The sequence below is a fragment of the Chiroxiphia lanceolata genome, chromosome 21 (genome assembly GCF_009829145.1).
Source record: "Chiroxiphia lanceolata isolate bChiLan1 chromosome 21, bChiLan1.pri, whole genome shotgun sequence".
Lineage (NCBI taxonomy): Eukaryota > Metazoa > Chordata > Aves > Passeriformes > Pipridae > Chiroxiphia > Chiroxiphia lanceolata.
Window position 1 is genome coordinate 2,596,054 of NC_045657.1, and position 17,884 is coordinate 2,613,937.

The 17,884-nt window shown below is 46.6% G+C and overlaps 2 protein-coding genes across 3 annotated transcripts in view; one reads left to right on the top strand and one right to left on the bottom strand.

Annotated features, from left to right (window-relative positions):
* LOC116797049 (centrosome-associated protein 350) overlaps positions 1–17,884 on the bottom strand; it is a 38,501-nt gene that overhangs the window by 19,972 nt on the left and 645 nt on the right. For both annotated transcript variants that reach the window (XR_004360562.1, XM_032708205.1), the window contains exons 2-14: positions 17,631–17,722; positions 16,875–17,548; positions 16,405–16,504; positions 11,319–11,508; positions 5,249–5,341; positions 4,847–4,957; positions 4,271–4,374; positions 3,634–3,767; positions 2,864–3,009; positions 2,568–2,755; positions 1,473–1,560; positions 533–709; positions 267–442 (exon numbers count right to left, since the gene is read on the bottom strand). Coding sequence is in view for 1 of the 2 variants with exons in the window: in XM_032708205.1 (XP_032564096.1) it covers positions 267–442; positions 533–709; positions 1,473–1,560; positions 2,568–2,755; positions 2,864–3,009; positions 3,634–3,767; positions 4,271–4,374; positions 4,847–4,957; positions 5,249–5,341; positions 11,319–11,508; positions 16,405–16,504; positions 16,875–17,548; positions 17,631–17,722 (2,273 nt within the window). In the remaining variant the exon portion in view is untranslated. The remainder of the gene's footprint in view (positions 1–266; positions 443–532; positions 710–1,472; positions 1,561–2,567; positions 2,756–2,863; positions 3,010–3,633; positions 3,768–4,270; positions 4,375–4,846; positions 4,958–5,248; positions 5,342–11,318; positions 11,509–16,404; positions 16,505–16,874; positions 17,549–17,630; positions 17,723–17,884) is intronic.
* Positions 1,995–17,884, top strand: part of GPSM1 (G protein signaling modulator 1) — a 111,410-nt gene continuing 95,520 nt past the window's right edge. Inside the window, exon 1 of the mRNA XM_032708210.1 lies at positions 1,995–3,209. The gene's annotated coding sequence lies outside the window, so the exon portion shown is untranslated. The remainder of the gene's footprint in view (positions 3,210–17,884) is intronic.

The following is a 17,884-nucleotide window of genomic DNA, read 5'->3' on the forward strand; positions in this document are numbered from 1 at the left end:
ACATGAACTATCATTAGTAGCTGTGTGGCATCATTAAAAGTGCCCTGAGGAACTCACCCTTTGGGACACCAGGTCAGTCAGAATGATAAGCAGTGATCTTTATGTATCAACTGCTTGATCATAAGGGTTTTCAAAACTTATCATTATAAAATTCCCCTCTTTGGGGTATTTGAAGCTCACACAATTATCTAGGACATAACTGCCTCAATCTGCTCCACTGGATTGGTTCTTATCTTCAGCTATCACTGAGAAAGGGTTTTACTTACCCCTCCTGTTTCTTTTTATGCTTTAGCTGGAGACAACTCTCTTTACTCCCTGACAGCTCAGGCCTTTCTGGAGGGGCTGCAGACTCTTCTGTTGAAGAGGAGTAGGACTTTGGGCCAGAAATAAGCTTCATTTTCTTCAGCTTTATTGCTTCTTCAGTTGCTGGGTTCCTCACAACCTAAAAGGAAAAGGTAACAGAAGGTTTTACCTGTGCTCCTCAGCTGTAGGATCAGCTCTGGCTTCAGCTCTTATCCACCCAAAAACCCACCAGGACATCCAGTGACTGTGACTTCACAACCTCTTGCTTCCCAGACAAATTGTGCAGCTTTTCCTGGAGTTGTGCTGTTGAGTGCTGCATCATTAAGATTTCTCTTTGCTGCTTTAACAAAAGCTTTCTTTCTTGATGGGCTGCCCTGTAGATGTTTTGCAGGTGCTGGATTTCTGCCTACGCAAAGTAGAAAAGGAAAGGAGCATAAGAGCACAAGACCTACTTAAAAAGTTATAAAGTTTCTTAACATACTACTCATAAAACACTCTGAAAATTCAATATGCAGGTTTGGCTCCTTTTTTGTAAAAAATGTTGCAGTTTTATTTTTCACTGGGGGCTTGCTTAAGGGGGGGTTTACCTGTGAAAACTAATGACAGAAAAGGGGATATTTGAATTGGGTGTCAAGAGGTGAGACCTTTAAAAATTGTCTTCAGATCATTCAAAACTACAGGATGCTTGTGGTTTGCATTAGGAATCCCTTTAAGGGAAGGACAGGCTTGTACTACATAAGGAGCAGGACACACTTTCTGACTACTAAGTGTAATTATGAACCCCACACAGCAGAATAACTGAGACTATAAAATTAGCTGTCAGATTAATTTAATGTATTTCAACATCAGAAGCATAAATCTGCATAAATCAGTGAAAACCTATATTACATGACCTGTTTGTTATACCACAAATAGAAAAATCCACAATAACAGTGAAGTAGCAGAAAACAAGATATAAAAAGATGTTTTCTTTTATCCAAGATTTACAGACTGCTGACTTCGGCACAAAAAACACCTCCCTGAATGTAGGAAACAAGCAGAATAACACATACAAAGTGACTTTTCTTTTTTTTTTTTAAAAGCAAACCCCACTTGCTGCAGCAATTCCCTGTGCTGCATCTTCCCACTAGTTATGAGATGGAGCCCTGATCCTCTCACTGCAGCATTACCTGCTCCTGCTTCAGCTCCATGAGGATTTTGCGCTGTTTTGCTGCCATGGCAGAGGCTCCATGACTATCCTGCAGGTTTTCCAGAACACTGGAGATCAGAGAAGGATGAGAATCACAATCAGATAGATAATTAAACGCCTTGAATTTACTGCCCTTTGGAAAACAACACCAGGGATGGGAGAAAAGCTCCTCTCAAACCAGCAGTAGCTATGGAGGGCTCTGCAGAAAGTTCTTCAAGATTGAGAGGACATCTCCCAACTTTGGGGCTGGGGTGTCTGGACCTGTCCCAAGGCAGATGGAGTCCCCTGAGTACTCAGTGCACAGCACTGGTGAGGGACACGGTGCACTGGGGGTGCTCACACTGCATCCCTCACCATCCCTGAGGGGCCACCAGCTCAGTCGGCACTGAAGGAACCCCCTCATTGTCCCTGAGGGTATCTTAGCTTTGTCAGCACTGAAGGACACCCTCCTCATCCCTGAGAGTCCCTCATCCCAATCAGCACTGAGGGACACCCCTCAACATCCCCTGAGGGTTCCTCATCTCAGTTGGCACTGAGGGACACCCCTCACCATCCCTGAGGGCTCCTCATCCCGGTCGGCACTGAGGGACACCCCTCACCATCCCTGAGGGCTCCTCATCCCAGTCAGCACTGAGGGACACCACTCACCGTCCGTGAGGATTCCTCATCCCAGTCGGCACTGAGGGACACCCCTCACCATCCCTGAGGGTTCCTCATCTCAGTCGGCGCTGAAGGACATCCCTCACCGTCCTCAAGGGCTCTTCATCCCAGTCAGTGCTGAGGGACACCCCTCACAGTCCCTGAGGGCTCCTCAGCGCAGTTGGCGCCTCGCGCCACCCCAAAGGAGGCTGCAATTGGAAGCTCAGCTCTGCTCTGGAGAGACTAAAACCATGCAGATTCCTCTTCTCTTCTACTATACCTACACTTGCTTTCTGAGAGACGGGTTTTATATTTGTTCTCTTTCCCCGAAAGGAAGAAAAAGAAGAAAAGCAGCCCTGGCCTGGCAGGTCTCTGGCGCTGAGGGCCCTGTCCCCGCCATAGCAGGTTTGGTGTCCTGCCCATTGTGCCCCCTCACCGTCTCTGGTGGCCCAGCCAGGCCAGCTCGGCCCTGGCCTTTTCCCTCAGAGCCTTTTTGCGGAGCTGGAGGAGGGTGGCCTGGTGTCGAGCCCGCAGCTCCTCTCCCCTCAGGCACTGCTGCGCCAGGGCCAGGCTGAGGCGGCAGAACGTGCTGGAGCCTCCATAGAGTGGAATGGCTGCGCTGCACTGGGGACAGAGCAGAGCATCAGAGTCACTGATAGAGGGACTAAAAGCCAAAACCACCTCGAACTCAGAGAAAAACACCCCTCAGACTGTTCCCAGAGCTGGTGTTACCTGGCTGTCACAGCTAGCCTGGTCACTGCTCTCTCCAGAGCTGGCCCCTGCACAGGTCTCCCCATGGGGCAGAGCCACCAGAGGTGACAACAGATTCGCAGTTTGATGGTTGTGCAGTGGCTCCCTGTGATCTGCTGCCAGGGATCCTAAGGAAAGGAATTAACGTCACTATAAATGAAATATCTGTAACAGAAGGAAAAAGAGACCAAAAAAACCAACTCCCACAGTACAAGTTAACGTCCATTCCCGAATTCAAGGCACCTTCGTAAAGACTTGGAAGCCAGGCCCATGCACTGCCCTCAGAGCCGGAGGAGTCACCCCATGGCTGTTCACTCACAGGAGCAAGGTATGAACTAAATTCTCTTTTAAGTGCAATCATGGTAAGCAGGTAAAAAGGAAAAAGGGGCCCATCAATAGGGTAAATAACTCCCAGCTCCCAAGATAATTTTCCGTAGAGCGGTCCAGCGTACAAAGGGAGATGGCTGTGGTTTAGATATGGATAACGAATGTAAATATTTACATCAAAATTTTCGAAGTGAGTTACCAAATTTCGTTCCAGGACCGGCTGGATGGGGCTTTCATCAGCCTAGTCTAGGGGAAGGTGTTCCTGCCCATGGCAAGGGTTGGGATGAGATGATCTTTAAGGTCCCTTCCAACCCGAGCCATCCTGTGATTATACGTCCCAGCCCCTGGATGTTTCACTGTTTCTAATGCTGTGTTAAGAAGTGTTGTTTTCCCTATACCACCAAATCCTTCAACTTAGCATTCACCTTCTTGCAGCATTGAGCAATATGAACCTCTTCCTCCCAGAGGTTTTCTTTCTTCCACTATTTTGGGATCCACTGGAGTGTGATCTCTTTCTATCTTCAATGCAGGTTGTTTCAGTGAACACATCTCTTGATTACTGAAGGTAAGAAAGAATAGAAATATTTCCTTATTGCAGTCAGAGATACTATTTCAATTCCTGCCTTTCGTAGCTAAGCCTCTGTGGAAGCTGAATCTTTTTCAAACCAGAATGTTGCTCGTTTTTATGTGATGTTGAAAGTTCTAACTGTGCAAAGGTGCCTTTCTGGTAATTGCATCCATAAGACCCTGGAAGCAATTCTCAGGTCTTTATGCCACTTTAAATGAACATAAAAATGTGCACATACAATATTCTCATTCCCACCAGGGTATATGAGGGTAATGCAAAATGAGGAAAATTATATTGTCCCACAAGTTTCAAAGGGCCTTCTACCTTTTAAAAATGCAGCATCTCCCCTAAGATTGGAAGGTGTAAATATTATGGTTTGGGCATAAATCAGAGTAAAAGGACTGTATTGCAATTGCTTTAGTGCCCTAAATTGTTCATATAGTCAAACCACAGTCAAATCATCAGGGTGCCTCACTGCATCCTGCCTCCTGTACCTGCCAGCAGCGTGGTCACCTTCCAACCGGTGTCCTCTCCGTGTTTGCTCCGTGTGGGACAATCCTGGCACAGAAGGATCACTGCCTCTGGAGCTCCTGCACTCCTGCACACACAGAAATTATCCATAGACCCCCATGATCTATTTGAAAGGCAGAACTAGTTCTAAGCCTTCTTCCCTCGTCTTCTTGGGAAAACACCTCGTTGTAAATAATGCAAAGGATACTTTTTGGTCAATATTATCGTTTCACTAGTCTGTCATGCCTGAGCAAGTATCACTGTGATTGTCTCTTGAGGACTCAAAACCTTCTCTTGATTTTACAACAAAACCAGCCATAGACACCAAAAGCTGCAGCACCTCAGTGATTTCAAGTCAACACTCCAAGTGACAGTCTAAGGGACTCTGTTACCTGAGAGACCTGAGCACTTCCAAAAAGTTACTCTGATCTAAAGCTTTTATGAGTTAAAAAACCTCTTTTGATTAAGGGACTCTAAGTGAGAATAAAACCCAGTGGGGATTGGAGGAACACTTTGCTGAACCTAGAGGTGTTAACCCAGGATATGAAATGATAACTTACCTCAGAGCTGTGCTGCAGCAAGTCACTCAAAAACCTCTGGCTTTCCTGAACCTCTTGCTTTGCTTTCTCCCTCAGCACCATAAGCTGCTGTTTCTGTTGGAGCTGATGGATCTGTGTTAGGAAATGACACACCATAAATGAGGTTTTTAACCAGGTGACACAGCTCCTCAGAGCTGGGGAGCAAAGGGCAGCCAACTCCAAGAGAAGGGCAGGACAAACACTGCTTTGGTTGCAGCACAGCAACCTGTTCTTACCCACCAGAGCTACAGGAAGATCTCCAAACAGCAAATAAAGACTAGTACCTCTCCTTTATAGCTCCCTAGGGGTTTATAAATGTGCTGCAGATCAGCTGATTATCACCTAAGCACACCTGAATCCAGGGACAGCAGCACCTTCACTGACCTTTAGTTTGTGAGCCAGCAGTAGGGAGGTTTGCCTCAAAATGTCCAGGTGGCTCCTGTGTTTGTGTTCCAGCTCTGTGTAGCTACAGTCTCCCTCACCTGCAGAAGTTTAGGAAATAGAGGGTAACAGTCACCATTTAATTAAAAGAACCTGTTCTTCATTTAATGGCTGCCAGCTGGAGAAATATCAGAGTTAACCAGAGGCAGACAGTGGAACCAGATTCCTTGAGATTCCAGTTGCTGCCCTCAAAGTGTGTTTCTACACTGTCAAAATCCTTTGGTATTTAAGCATTTACAAAGTGTTTTCCCAGCAGGGCTGACTTGCTGGCTCACCACTGAGGCCAGTACACCTTGGAAATAATCTGACACTACCAAGGTATTACCAACAGAGTTCCAGGGCATCTGTTTCTCAGCCTTCTCTGCTGCATTACCTGACTGTAGTTCCCAAACATGTCTGAGTCCTGATACATAAACAAGGGATCATCACAAGGGGAATGTGTACATTGCTCCTACTGCATTTTCCTTTTGAATCCTCCCTGGGCCTATTTTTGGAAGTGTCCCAAATCTGACATCTGCCTTTATTCCCAAAATAACTTCTCTGCATACATTTGCTTCTTCTGCCATAACTGCAGAAGGAAAATGTCACTACCTACATCCTGTCAAAAAATCTGTGAGCATGAAGTCCTGCAAGTGTTGGAAAGAGATAGAACTTGAGGGTCTACACCAGGAAAGAGGACTGGGAAACAATTCCTGTTCTGAGCCTGAATTCCAGAGTGTGGGTTATTGTCACTCTTAGTTCCACTGCTCCTTTGCTGCACCAACAGGATCAGATCCACCAGGTACAAAAGAAAAGCTTCCCAAGAGGTCATTTCTTCAGGAACTTGAGCTGCATCCCTCGTGTCCCCTCCATGTGTACAGGGGTGCAGGCTGATTCCTCTTTTGCCACAGGGGGACAAAAACCCCTGGAAAAAAGCTGTCATTTTTAAGTAGAGATGTTTTCTTTCTTGTTCCACGGGCACCTATTTCCCTGCTCCTTCCTTATTGTAACTCCCCTGCCTGTCTTGGACACTGCAGGTGATGTAATGTTTACCAGAGATATGTTCTTGGCTGCTTTGAGCTCCTCAGATGAATTGCTCAGCTTATGCAAACAGGTCTGGTGTTTACTCTGTGCTGTGCCACTGTCACAGCAACCAGAGTCATAAATGAATTGAAGTGGGGGTCATAAATAGAAATAGGTTTGACATGGAAACTTGAGATAAAATCTGTGTCTCTCTCCAGATCATCTGAATCCAAATTGCCCCACACTGCAGGATAAGCCCACAACATGCAGGGTTTGTTTTTGCTTTAAATACTGAAGGATCTTTAACACAGGAGGAGCAGAGACGTGGCCTTGTTTGCATGCCAGGGTGGGGGTTGTGTTTATGTGGGTATGAGTGAAATAAAATATTAAATCTTCCAGCCTGATGCAGATTTTCTATTAGGCTGCTGCTCTGTTTTTATAAACAGCCTGACTGCACATTTCACTTACCACTGACTATGGGAGGTTTTTCTTAACCCCCTCCTTTTCAGAATCGAGGGACTGGATGAGAAATCTCATCTTTTATTTTGGTAACGGACATTTCACGGGTTTAGAGGGTGGTTGGAAAAGGCAAAATCATACCAAATTACCTAGAAATCACATGCCAAAGGAAGAGTTCATCCTTTTAAAAGTATTTTTGATTTTAGCCAATCTTTCTAATTCTGAGGACTGATTCAGACTTTTTAATGCTGGTAGTTGCCAGAGATGATTTTGTGAAATGGCATATTTAGGAAAACTGAGTGGGTGAAGGAGCTGTTGTTTCTACAGGGAAATTTTGAAGCAATGCAATAGAAAAAAAAAGAAAAGTGAACAGTTCTTCAGCAGGTAAACAGACACCACTTTCAAAAGCTCCTTCAATACTAACAAATAAGATCATTTTATTAAAAAAAAAAAGGCAAGCTAAATTTGTTAATGCTAAGTTGTCTGAGTAGCTTTTAATACTAATAGCTGGGCCACTTGGAAGTATGATCATCTATTGGGGTATAGTTTAAAACCTGGCAAATTTTCTAATTTGTGCCTCAAACTGAACAATGCTATTGTTGTTCTGCTCAAAGCCTGACCACTGGTATTGATCTCGAAGTGATTAAAAAGTTTGATCTGTTTTCACTGCTTTTGAGCATAATTTTCCTAATTGTGGCTATTTCCAGATGCATTTCTTGTGTTGTAACATCCTGCATTAAAGAAAATGCCATCTGGCTAAACTTCCCATCCTTTTCTGTGATGATGAATGGCATTTTACTGCCTCCCCAGATAGCTCCAACGTGCACACACTCAGCCTTGGGAAAAAAATGCTATTTATTAAATCACTTTCCGCTGCACCTGCAGAATCTCAGTAAAGCCCTGTAGAATCTCCCTGACATATAATTAAAAAAGCCAGGCTAAAAGTCTCATTTTTCTAATCACTTGAAGCAAGGCAGAAGCATTTTACTGCTGCTTTACTCAAGGACAGCTTTTCCTCTTTCTGCCCATGTCAGCAATCAGACCAACCCAGCTATTACAAAAATAGAGACTTGCAACTTTAGCATAAGCACAACTTTGACTGCCTAGTTCCCTGGCTATGTAGGAATACGGGGTGCAAAGTGTCCTGAAATGCTGCTGTGGAGCAGAGCAACAGGTCCAGAAAGAATTGATCATTTGCCCCTTTTTGGGCAATCCTTCCCCTCTCCAAAATTACTGTGTTGGCTCAATTGCTTTATTATTGCAAGGTGTTGCTCAGGTAAGGGAGGTGAGTGAAACACCACCCAGCATTCCAGCCCTCTGTTAATGTGCAGGAACAGAGCTGGAGTGATGACAGGTAAGTGGAGGTGCAGAAAAGAGGGCTGGTAACTCCTGATCACAGCTGAGAAACCCAGCACAGGCTGTTTGGCCCTCCTTCAGCAGGACCTGTGAGCCAAGAGCAGCCCCTGAGCAAGAGACTCTCCACTTGAAGGCTGTGCTTGTTCACTCAGGAAAATCGATGTGCTGATCTGCACCCTGGAGTACCCGGGAGAATGTGCATTGCCAGGGCTGCTGAATCAGGTTCTTCTCTCCTTTATAAACACGTCTGCTATCCCACTTGTCACTGAAGAGTAGCTGCTTACTAAACAAGGGGATTAACGTGGCCTGTGCTGCTCCTGCCCTCCACATAGTCTGTGTTTGTGTCTAAATCCTCTGGTGTGGAGGGTTGGCCCGAGTTCAGCTCCCAGCCAGATGTTGCAGCACATGGCAGCACCTCACCCTGCTGCTGCCCCTCCTGCAGAGCAGCAGGGCAGCTCCTGCTGCAGGAGATCAGGAGAGAGCTGGGCCTGAACCTGGACCCAACCACCAGCCCGAATTTCCATGGAATGGTCCTTCTGTTCCTCATCAGTTATACCAAATTCCCTCAAGTCACGACCCCATCACTGCAGACACTTCAGAGGTGTTTGCAGGCTGAGGATGGAGCTCACTGAAGCTTTGGAAAAAACAAAGCACAGGGTAGGCTTTGGAAGGGAACAGGAAGAGCTGCCTTAGCTCAGTGCTATCAATCAGAGCACAATTAGCTGAAACCATGCTGATACACTTCTGTGCTGATTCCACCAATTTAATCAGTTCTCCCTCTGCTAGAAGCAAGAAGGCAGCTCCCTCTAGTGATATGAGAAAATATGTCAATCAGCAGTTTAGGGGAAAGATGTTACATTGAATATGTTTTCCTTGTTATTCTGGTTAAAATTCTGCATTTTAAGAGTAATGGAAACATTCCATTTCCTTTCCTAATGCAAATTACTTTAAAGCAGTAGCCAGGCTTAAGCTTCAACATTTCGAAAATACTCTTTTAACAGTTAATTTTGGCTTAAACTTTGTTATCTCTCCAATATTAACAGAAAGAAAGAAAGAAAAATGTCTGCTCTGATGAAATGGGATTTCTGGCTCATTTAGTCCAGTCTGGCTCATAGGCCAATCACAAGGCTCTAGGAAGGGGCACAGGCAAAATACTGGGTTTATTTTAAATCATCTAGTTCTCTTATTTGATAGCAATACAGAAAATTGGGTACTGTGAGCTCTATTCAGGGAATGTGCTGAAGTATCAAGGAAAGTGTAGCTCATCTCCTCAGCTCCCTATGGAAAAGACCTGGTGTTCTGGCAGCAATAATGGAAAGATTTTATACAGTGGTGTAATATGTAAACCACTTCCTTATCAGCTCACTCAGTTATACCAAGTGTTTTGCCTAAACTGATAAGAAATAAGAACTATGTGAAATACTTTCCACTGTCTGTGGAGACTATTTTTGTTCACCACAGCATGTGCTTATAGGATTTGCAATTCTGGATCTTACACTGGCTGTGTTTAAAGAGAAAATTCAACAGTTTGGGACAAGTTTAGTCTTACTGCAGGTAGCAAAGAGTTACAAATATTTTGTGAATATCTGCTTCTCATACTCTGCTTGATGAAGCTTGAAAATGAAATTTGTAATTTTGCCAAGTATTTTTACTACGGAAAATTTTTCACGCCTTTGGGTAGCAGGTAGAGATTAGGTGATGCACCTTTAAAGTACCCCTTTAAAGGTAAATATGTTTGTTTGGCAGCAGTTGGATAATCACACCTCATTATGCTGCACGTGCAGGGTGACTTCTGTGCTCTGTGAAAGCCCAGAACCAACTGCTGGGGTGATGCCTCAGAGCAGACAATGCGGCCCCGGGTCTGAATGCCCCGTTCCTGCTGAGGGTGGTGAACAGCCCCACTTGTGACCCATATTTCAAAGGCACATTGTCCCCGGCGTGACAGTTCTGTGCCTCATCTGCAGCAGCGTGGCCGTGGTGGAGGTGCTGCTTTACAGCCCAGCCTTGGGCTGCGGCGCTGGCAGCTCCTGCGAATGCTCAGGGAAGGTGGAGGTTTCTCCTGGCACAGACACGAGGAAGCAGTTCCTATTGTTCCTGCGGTGAATGGTGGATGGCAGGATATTTATGCCAGATCGGGCCCTTACTTATCAATAGTAAATAAATACATTGTCTTTCGCTTATGGTAAACACTTCAGACAACAGACTTGCTGTCCAACCCCGGAGGATGCCCTCCTAGTCCCTGGGGGGTAGGGAGAAGCATAGTAAACAATGCTGGCTTCTCCATCACCTCAAAATCCAATATTACGTATAAAATGTTGTGGGGAAAACAATGAAGAATCCTTAATAAGAGCAAAGGCTTTTTGTAAGTACCCTCTTTGAGGAAAGGTTATCTGATCTTGTCCTTTTGTCTCGGAAAAGCCCTTAAAACAATGCACCATCTGCTCCTGTTTGGTGGAAGCAGGCAGAGATCTCTTGGTCTGCACGCTACTGTTTGTCATTTAACCCTTTCAGCCACAAACTTTCCCTTGTTTCTATGCAAACCTTTGCTCTGGGCAGAAGCAGCGATGTCCTGCACCCCGGCCCTGGCCAGCCCTGAGCTCCCTGCAGCAGATCTCTCCACTCAGCCTGCACCCTTTGGAATCCCTGTCCATGGCCTGTGCCTTGATGCCTCCTGCTGTACAGGCAGGGCAATATTCCACACTGCTCTGATGTGGTAATTATGAAGAATTAATTGTAAGGCTCCTGGAGACCACTGGATGAAGCTGCGAAGTGCTGGAAATGTCTCTGAGCTCAAAGGGGTTTGTTCCATCAGGGACTGTCTGTAGCTGTCACAGTGACACTGCTGAACTCACACCTGAGAGACAGCACAGCCCTGCATGGAAAAGGCAAGGAATTCCTGTTGCATTTTATGCCATTTTCATAAAAATGTCATATTATGTGTTAAACTGTAAAATGAACGTTGAGGGGACATTTTTTCATATATTCATTCTTCACCTTCAATACATGGAACACAAACCATCTATTTGAAATCCCCCAGCACCCCAGAGGTTTTTTTCAGCCCAAACCAGAACCATTAGCAAGAATTCTCTTGCAATGAAGGAGAAGAGAACATTCATTCTGTTGCAACAGCATAAGAAGCATCTTGGGAGGGCACCGAGTGACCACCGCGCTCTGACCCGCCGGGAGATGCCACCTTACCCAAGTCCTGCTCCAAGCCATCAGTCTCAGCTCCAGTGCTCAGAGCAGTGCAAGGCTGGAAGCTCAGGCTGTCTGGGATCCTCAGGCTCTCTCCAGGACACTGGTTGGGCTTTTCCTCTCGGTTCTGAACTTTCAAAAGAGTCTCACGTCGACAGTGATCCCCCTGCGCCGAGGGTCCTCTCTGCGGGCTGTGCCAAGGTGACAACAACAATTACCAAGGTTTTGAGATGGTGCATGTGTATAAGCAACCTTTTGAACTAAAAAAAAAATGGTTATTTCATTTTAACAAAACTACTAAATTTTGTCAAATGGAAACAAAAGGCTCCCTGAAAAGTCATACCTGCCAACGTACAATATCTTCTTTTTTGTACCTTGATGTCATCAGGAAAGCCATCAACACTCATTTTTACCTGCTCTAATTACTGCTCTGAAAGAGCTGGATATTTTCAACCTGGTGGTAAACAGAAACAACAACCTTGCAGTTTGGAAGCTTAATTTATGAGGGTTGCATTGTACAATCTGTGCCATTGTTGGGACTTGGTTGCACAATCTGAACCTTGGCAAAGAAATCTGTTTAGCAACACAAAGTACTGAGCTCTGTTCCAGTGTTTCTGGGACTTGTGCTGAGCATGGCTGTGGCCCAAATAAGATCTGCTAGTGATATATATATTTTAATATTTCAAAACAATGCCACCACCAAGTCCTGCAGATGAAGACCTCACCTAACTGGTTTTACTTTGTTTGGTCTGTAACTATTTGAGCTTAACTAAAAAGATTAGGAAAGAAGGTGTGAAAATGGGCATTTATTGATCAAGCCTGGGCTGAAACACATGCGGGGACACCGAGACACTGAAATGGTGACAGATGTTTTCTATTTTACAGAGAAAAATGAATGTGGAAATTTTTTTTTTTCTAGGCAATCAGCTTAGGGAAATCTTATTTCATTTTTCTCATTAATAAGCTTTTCTTTGTTTTTCATGACCCAGAAACTGCTAAAACGATTAGAACAGCTTCTACCAACGCATCTTCGATGTATCCTCCAGAAAGTGGGAGCAAAGGTGGATGAGAGAGAAAGAGAAGAGGAAACAGGGATTTCTTAAAAAGCAGTTCTAATATTCATTGGGCAAATGCGCTGAGTTTTGCCTCTGCATTTGTGTTTTGACAGTTTTTTAGTCGCTGGGGTTTTTTTGGCTCTGGAGAAATGCCTACTACTGTTTGAGGAGACTGATGCCAAGGTTTAAATCCAAGCCTGCCTCTGTCCTGGGAAGGACACCAGTGGAAGTCAATGCAGATTCTATAGAAAATATTTGATTTACACAGGAGTGGTGAGCAACACTTGTCCTCCAGACACAACCAGCTCTGCAATGGACACAAACCAGCACAGTTCCCAGAGGAGGGAATTGGGTTTGCACCAGCTAAAGAGAAAGTGTTATTTGGTCCACAGGAGGAGGCAGAGCTGTGATCCAACTGTTTCAGCCCTGAGCCTGCCCAGAGCGCTTTCAAACCTAAATTTATGGCCAAAGTGTTGTGATTTTTTTTCACTTACAGAGGTAAGTGAAACCAAGTCAGGATGGGATTGCACACATGTTTCCTGGCAGTTTGGAGAATTCCCATCAGTGAGTCATTTGCATCAGCAACAAACCTCCGTCAGCCGCCCCTGCGACTGCAGGGCAGCCGTGCATGAAATGGGAACATTTCTTATGGCAACAGGCACCTGTGGGATTTCTTGCATGGAGCTGCTGTTTTCAGAGCTATAATTACACATGTAAACAGAAAAATGTGCCGTTGAAAGTGGCTGTGGAGAAGGTCGTGTCCAAGAGCTCCGGGTTTGTGGCACTGGATGTTTTGTGTTTGTGAATGAGACCAGCAAACAGTCAGTTTTAACAGGTGGCTTTGTTCAGATGAACTCTTGGAGCCAACTGTGAATTCATAACTTATTATCAGTGGTAGGAACAGTGGAAGTCAGAGCATATACCCAATTCAGCTGATTTTACCATCACATTTTCTAACTCAGCTACAGCCACATTGGTGATGAGCTTTACAGACACGGCACTGACCCCTCCTGGAGCAAAGCCCAGGGAAGTTTTCTGTGCAAGTCAAAAGACAGGCTCCCTTCACTCCCTACCCCCACATGGAGTTCATGGACTCACAGTGCAAATGTTCCTGGAGCAGGAGATATCATGACCTTGGAAAGTTCCTCAGCCACCTCCTTTGGTGACTGGGGTGACTGAGGTGCCTGAGGTGACTGATGCTGCCTTACCACGTGGCTTTCTGTTTGGTCTGATCTGTGTGCCCTCAGTGGGAATCAGTTGATAATGGATCAGCCTCAGGAATAACTTGATGACAGGAGCCTCACCATGTCCCTGCCATGTGCTGCCCACTGGTTTGTGCCAAAGGACTCATCCTCTTTTCCTTCCCATGCGTGAGTGTGCAGGCTTCAGGAAAGGTGCAAAATTAGACCGTAGATAATATGGAAATAAAAGCTAAGGACAAAAGCCAGGCTTTTACTCTGAACCTTTGTATTATCCACTTTATCAGGAGCTAGGAAAGGAGTTAGGCATGGGGTAGTCTTGCATTGTATTGTCCCCTTACTGTCCCTCTGCTGCATCAGAGGTGCCCTCAGCCCACAAGGAGATGAGTCTGGAGTCATTCACAACAGAGCAACACTTTCCACTTCTAATCTCTAAATACAGCAATATTTTATCTGCAAGTGGCTCTCCTCATCTTTTGGAGCAGCACTTGTAACAGGGTTGTGATTTATGGTTGGAGAGGTTTTATTGGTGGGGTTTTTTTTCTCTGAGGACTTTCTTTGCCTCGGCTGCTCAAACACACGGGAGCTTTGCTTTCTCAGTAATTGCATTGTTCAGGAGATCAGTGCAATCTGTCTTATTTCCACTTGCTCTGATGCTTGTCCCTTAGAGCTGGGGGGTTGTTCCCATTGGGGCCCAGGGGGTTCTGCCCCTACTGCCATTGCTGTGAATTAGGGTTGCAGAGAAGCACGACAAGAGTGATGGACCCCAGGACTGGTGCTCTGTGCTCCCCCAGGTGCAGTGCAAGCACAGCTCTGACTCTCTCCACTGCACACTCTGAGTGCCCAGTGCTCATGTTTTATACATTTGCCATCTCCTGTGACAGAACAGCTCCATAATCCTTGCAATGATCTCTCGGAGCAGAAACCAGCCCAACCTTTGTGAGTGTGGTAGTTGTGCACAAAGAACAGGGGTTTAACTCCTGGTAATTCCAGTAATTACAGTTCATAACTTTGGTAAGCTGAGCTGTCTGGGCTTATCTCTCCAATTTTCATTTTCCTCATGTTTACTTTGTGCTGTAAAGCTGTAAACAATCTTCTTAAAAAGAATGCTGAGCTTAATATCCCGCCTTCCCTTAAAAAAACCACAACATGCTCTTTTTCCCACTAGAACTCGCTGCAGGTGGGTTGGCACAGTCAGCCTGGTTCCAGCAGAGTGCACATGGAGCAGAGCCAGCCCATCTCTGCCTGGCAGGATCCCACAGCACCAACACCTCGTCCCTCTTCTGAACAGGATGTTTGGGATGTGGTTGCCAGTTTGCTGCACATATGTCCTTCCTTTGGTAATGCCTGTCCAGGTCATATGTAATCTTCAGGGCTCAGGGGATTTACTGTCTAAGGGAAGATGTTTCTGCATGGACGTGTGGCCCCTCAGGGGGCCCTGGCTTTGTCCTTCTCCATGGCTGGGCAGGGCATGCTCTGACACCTGCAGGTGTTGCCTAAAATCAGAGAAATAATTCTCTGGACAATTTTTGAGTAGTGATTGTGTCTGAACTAACATGTCCCTTCACAGTCCCTCCTGCCACCAGACGTGATCCACCTGGGGCAGTTACACAAATATGTCTTTGCCCTCTAAGACACAGGCTAAATTCAGAGGGGTTTATATCAACTGCCATCTACATTAAATATTTAATTAAGGCAGGCTGAAAACAGCCTGAGTAATCTAATCCATTTTTCTAAACTTCCTACTTCCAAACCTGTTTTCCTCAATCATCCCCACGCTCTGCCCCCTGCTCTGTCCAGGGAAAGGTGCTGCATGTGAGCAGACGCTGCTCCGCACGCGCACAGCACGTAGAGCTGCAATAATCGGAACTTTTCACCCGCTTTTGGGAGCGAATTTGTCGCAGGCAGGTGGTGATCGAACCCCTCGTTCATCCCCGCACGAAGACCGGGGACCTTTCTCCAGGTGCCCGCAGGGACCCCCGGCCCGTCCCGCGGCTGCCGGAGCCCTCCGGCGGAGGGAGGGAGGAACGGCAAGAGAGAGGGGAACCCAACCGGGAACGCGGGGATACATCGGTCCAGGGGAACACACAGACCCCTGGGGATCCACCGGCCCCGGGGATCTACCGGACCCGAGGGATCCACGGCTCTCAGGGGATCCGCAACCCCTGGGGAACCCACAGACCCTGGGGCAAGCATCGGTCCCGGGGTACCCACAGCTCCTGGGGAACTCACCGCCCCCAGGGGATCCATCACTCCCAGGGGATCCATAACCGCCCCCGGGGCACCCACAGCTCCCGAGGCATCCACCGTCCCCGAGGCACCCACGGTCCCCGGGGTATCCCCAGCTCCCATGGGATCCACCATCACTTGGAAACCCACCGGCCCCGGGAGATCCATCTGCCACAGGGAACCCACGGCTCCCGGGGAACCCAACCCCTCCGGGGGACCCACCGCCCCCGTGGCACCCACAGCTCCCGGGGATTCCCCGGCCCCGGGGCTGCCCCTGCTCCAGGGGGAAGGGGAAGGCAGCGCTCTCACGGGCAGGCGGGCAGGGCTGGGCTGCACGGAGAGACAGCTCCCCTTCTGCTCCCAGCACTTCCTCCTGGGGCACAAATCCAGCTCCATCTCTCCAAAACTTCAGCCCAATCTTCCTCATTGATCCACTAACTCCCTACAAATGAGTGGTTTCCCTCTTTTGGTTTGTGTCCTACCTGGCAATTCTCTGGGTAAGCAGCAGAGAGCTGTCTGCTCCGTGCTGAATTGGTGCTATTTATTTTAAGTGCGTGTGTGTGCAGCACATTCAGAAGAGAATAATATATCCAGGTTTGTTTACCTTCCAGAGAGGAATCTGTGAGCTGGAGAGGCTGGGCTGGTTATTGGCTTTTCATGCAATAGGCTCCTGTCCACCTCGGGGCCCTTACTCACAGGGAAACCTTTTAAAAAGACAAATGAAGGCATTTAATAAATATGCTCTTTGTAGAAATGAAATGGCCCAAGCTCTGGCATCTATTCACTGCCTCCTTATGTGTGAGCACTTAACTTCCATATAGCTCTTCTTATCCACAGATTTCCAAGTACATGGGGCTAGGCTTATAATTCCTTTCTTACTTTTGGGAATTAAGATATAGTTTCACAGGTGCAATGAGAGAAAAGTAAAGTCTAGAAGACCCAGTACTCAAGGATTTTCCAAGACACAACACTTCCAATAGCCCAGGCAAGATGAGGATTAACCACTGCTTTGTAGCTTGGAAAGACTGGGGCAATGGCACCTGAGTCTCTCTGTTGCATCATGTCATGATTTACCTTGCAATGTGTTGCTCAGGTCTCCCCCAGTGCTGAGGTGCCTCTGTCCTGCTCTGTGAGTGATCCAGGGTAATTCTTCCCTCCCAGCACTCCCACCAGGCAAAAGAACGAGCATTTCCTTCTGTCTGTCCAGGGCTGTTGCTCCCTCAGTGCTACCCCCAAGTCCAATCCTGTCCAGTCCGTGAAATTCCCCGCTGGATGACACACGGAGCACACTGGGATCAACAGCATCCAGGAGCATCTGTACAGTCAGTGTCCTGTCTTCCTTGTTCCTAGAAGTCTCAAGTTCTGGGACAGAAGACTCACTGCAAAGGTCCAGAGCTGTCTGTGCCCACGCTTTGTCAGCAGAGTCTCTAACCCAGCTTGCTGCACTCAGCCTCTCGGTTGCCACGTCAATCTTTTCTTCAAGCTCCTTGGTCAGACTGTGAATGGCTTTCACTCGCTCCTGTTTGCTTCTGTAAGGAGAAAGTCCAGCAGTCCAGTCCTTGGAGGAAGGTTTTGCATCTTTCTGAGGAGGGGAAAAGCTCAGAGGTGAATGCAGAGCTGGGGGAGAGCAGTCCCTCAAGTCTTCACATCTCAGAGGACTGAGAAAGCAGCATTCACATTCCGGTGGTGCTGGAGGAGATAATGCCCCTCCTTTTTTAGGGAATTGAGTTCTTTCTAGAAGCTGACTCCTGTTTAAAAAAAAAAAAAAAAATATGTCTGCAGTGTGTTCTGAGAAAGAGGCTTCCTAGGATGCTTTTGAAGTCTGAGTACCTGCCTCCATGATCTTTATGTAATAGAGAACAGGATGCTTCATCCACCCAGGCCGTGGAACTCCTCTCCAGGATTCCCCTACTGGTTTGCTCCTGAAAGGGAAGAGCCATCAGTGTAAGCATTGAACACCTGACATCAGGAGGGTAATATTTGGCTTTTGTTCCACTTAATAATTGACTCATGTAACTGGCAAACTGCTCATACCACACAACAAACCTGTTCTTTCAGCTCAGGCAACGGAGATTTCCAGGTTT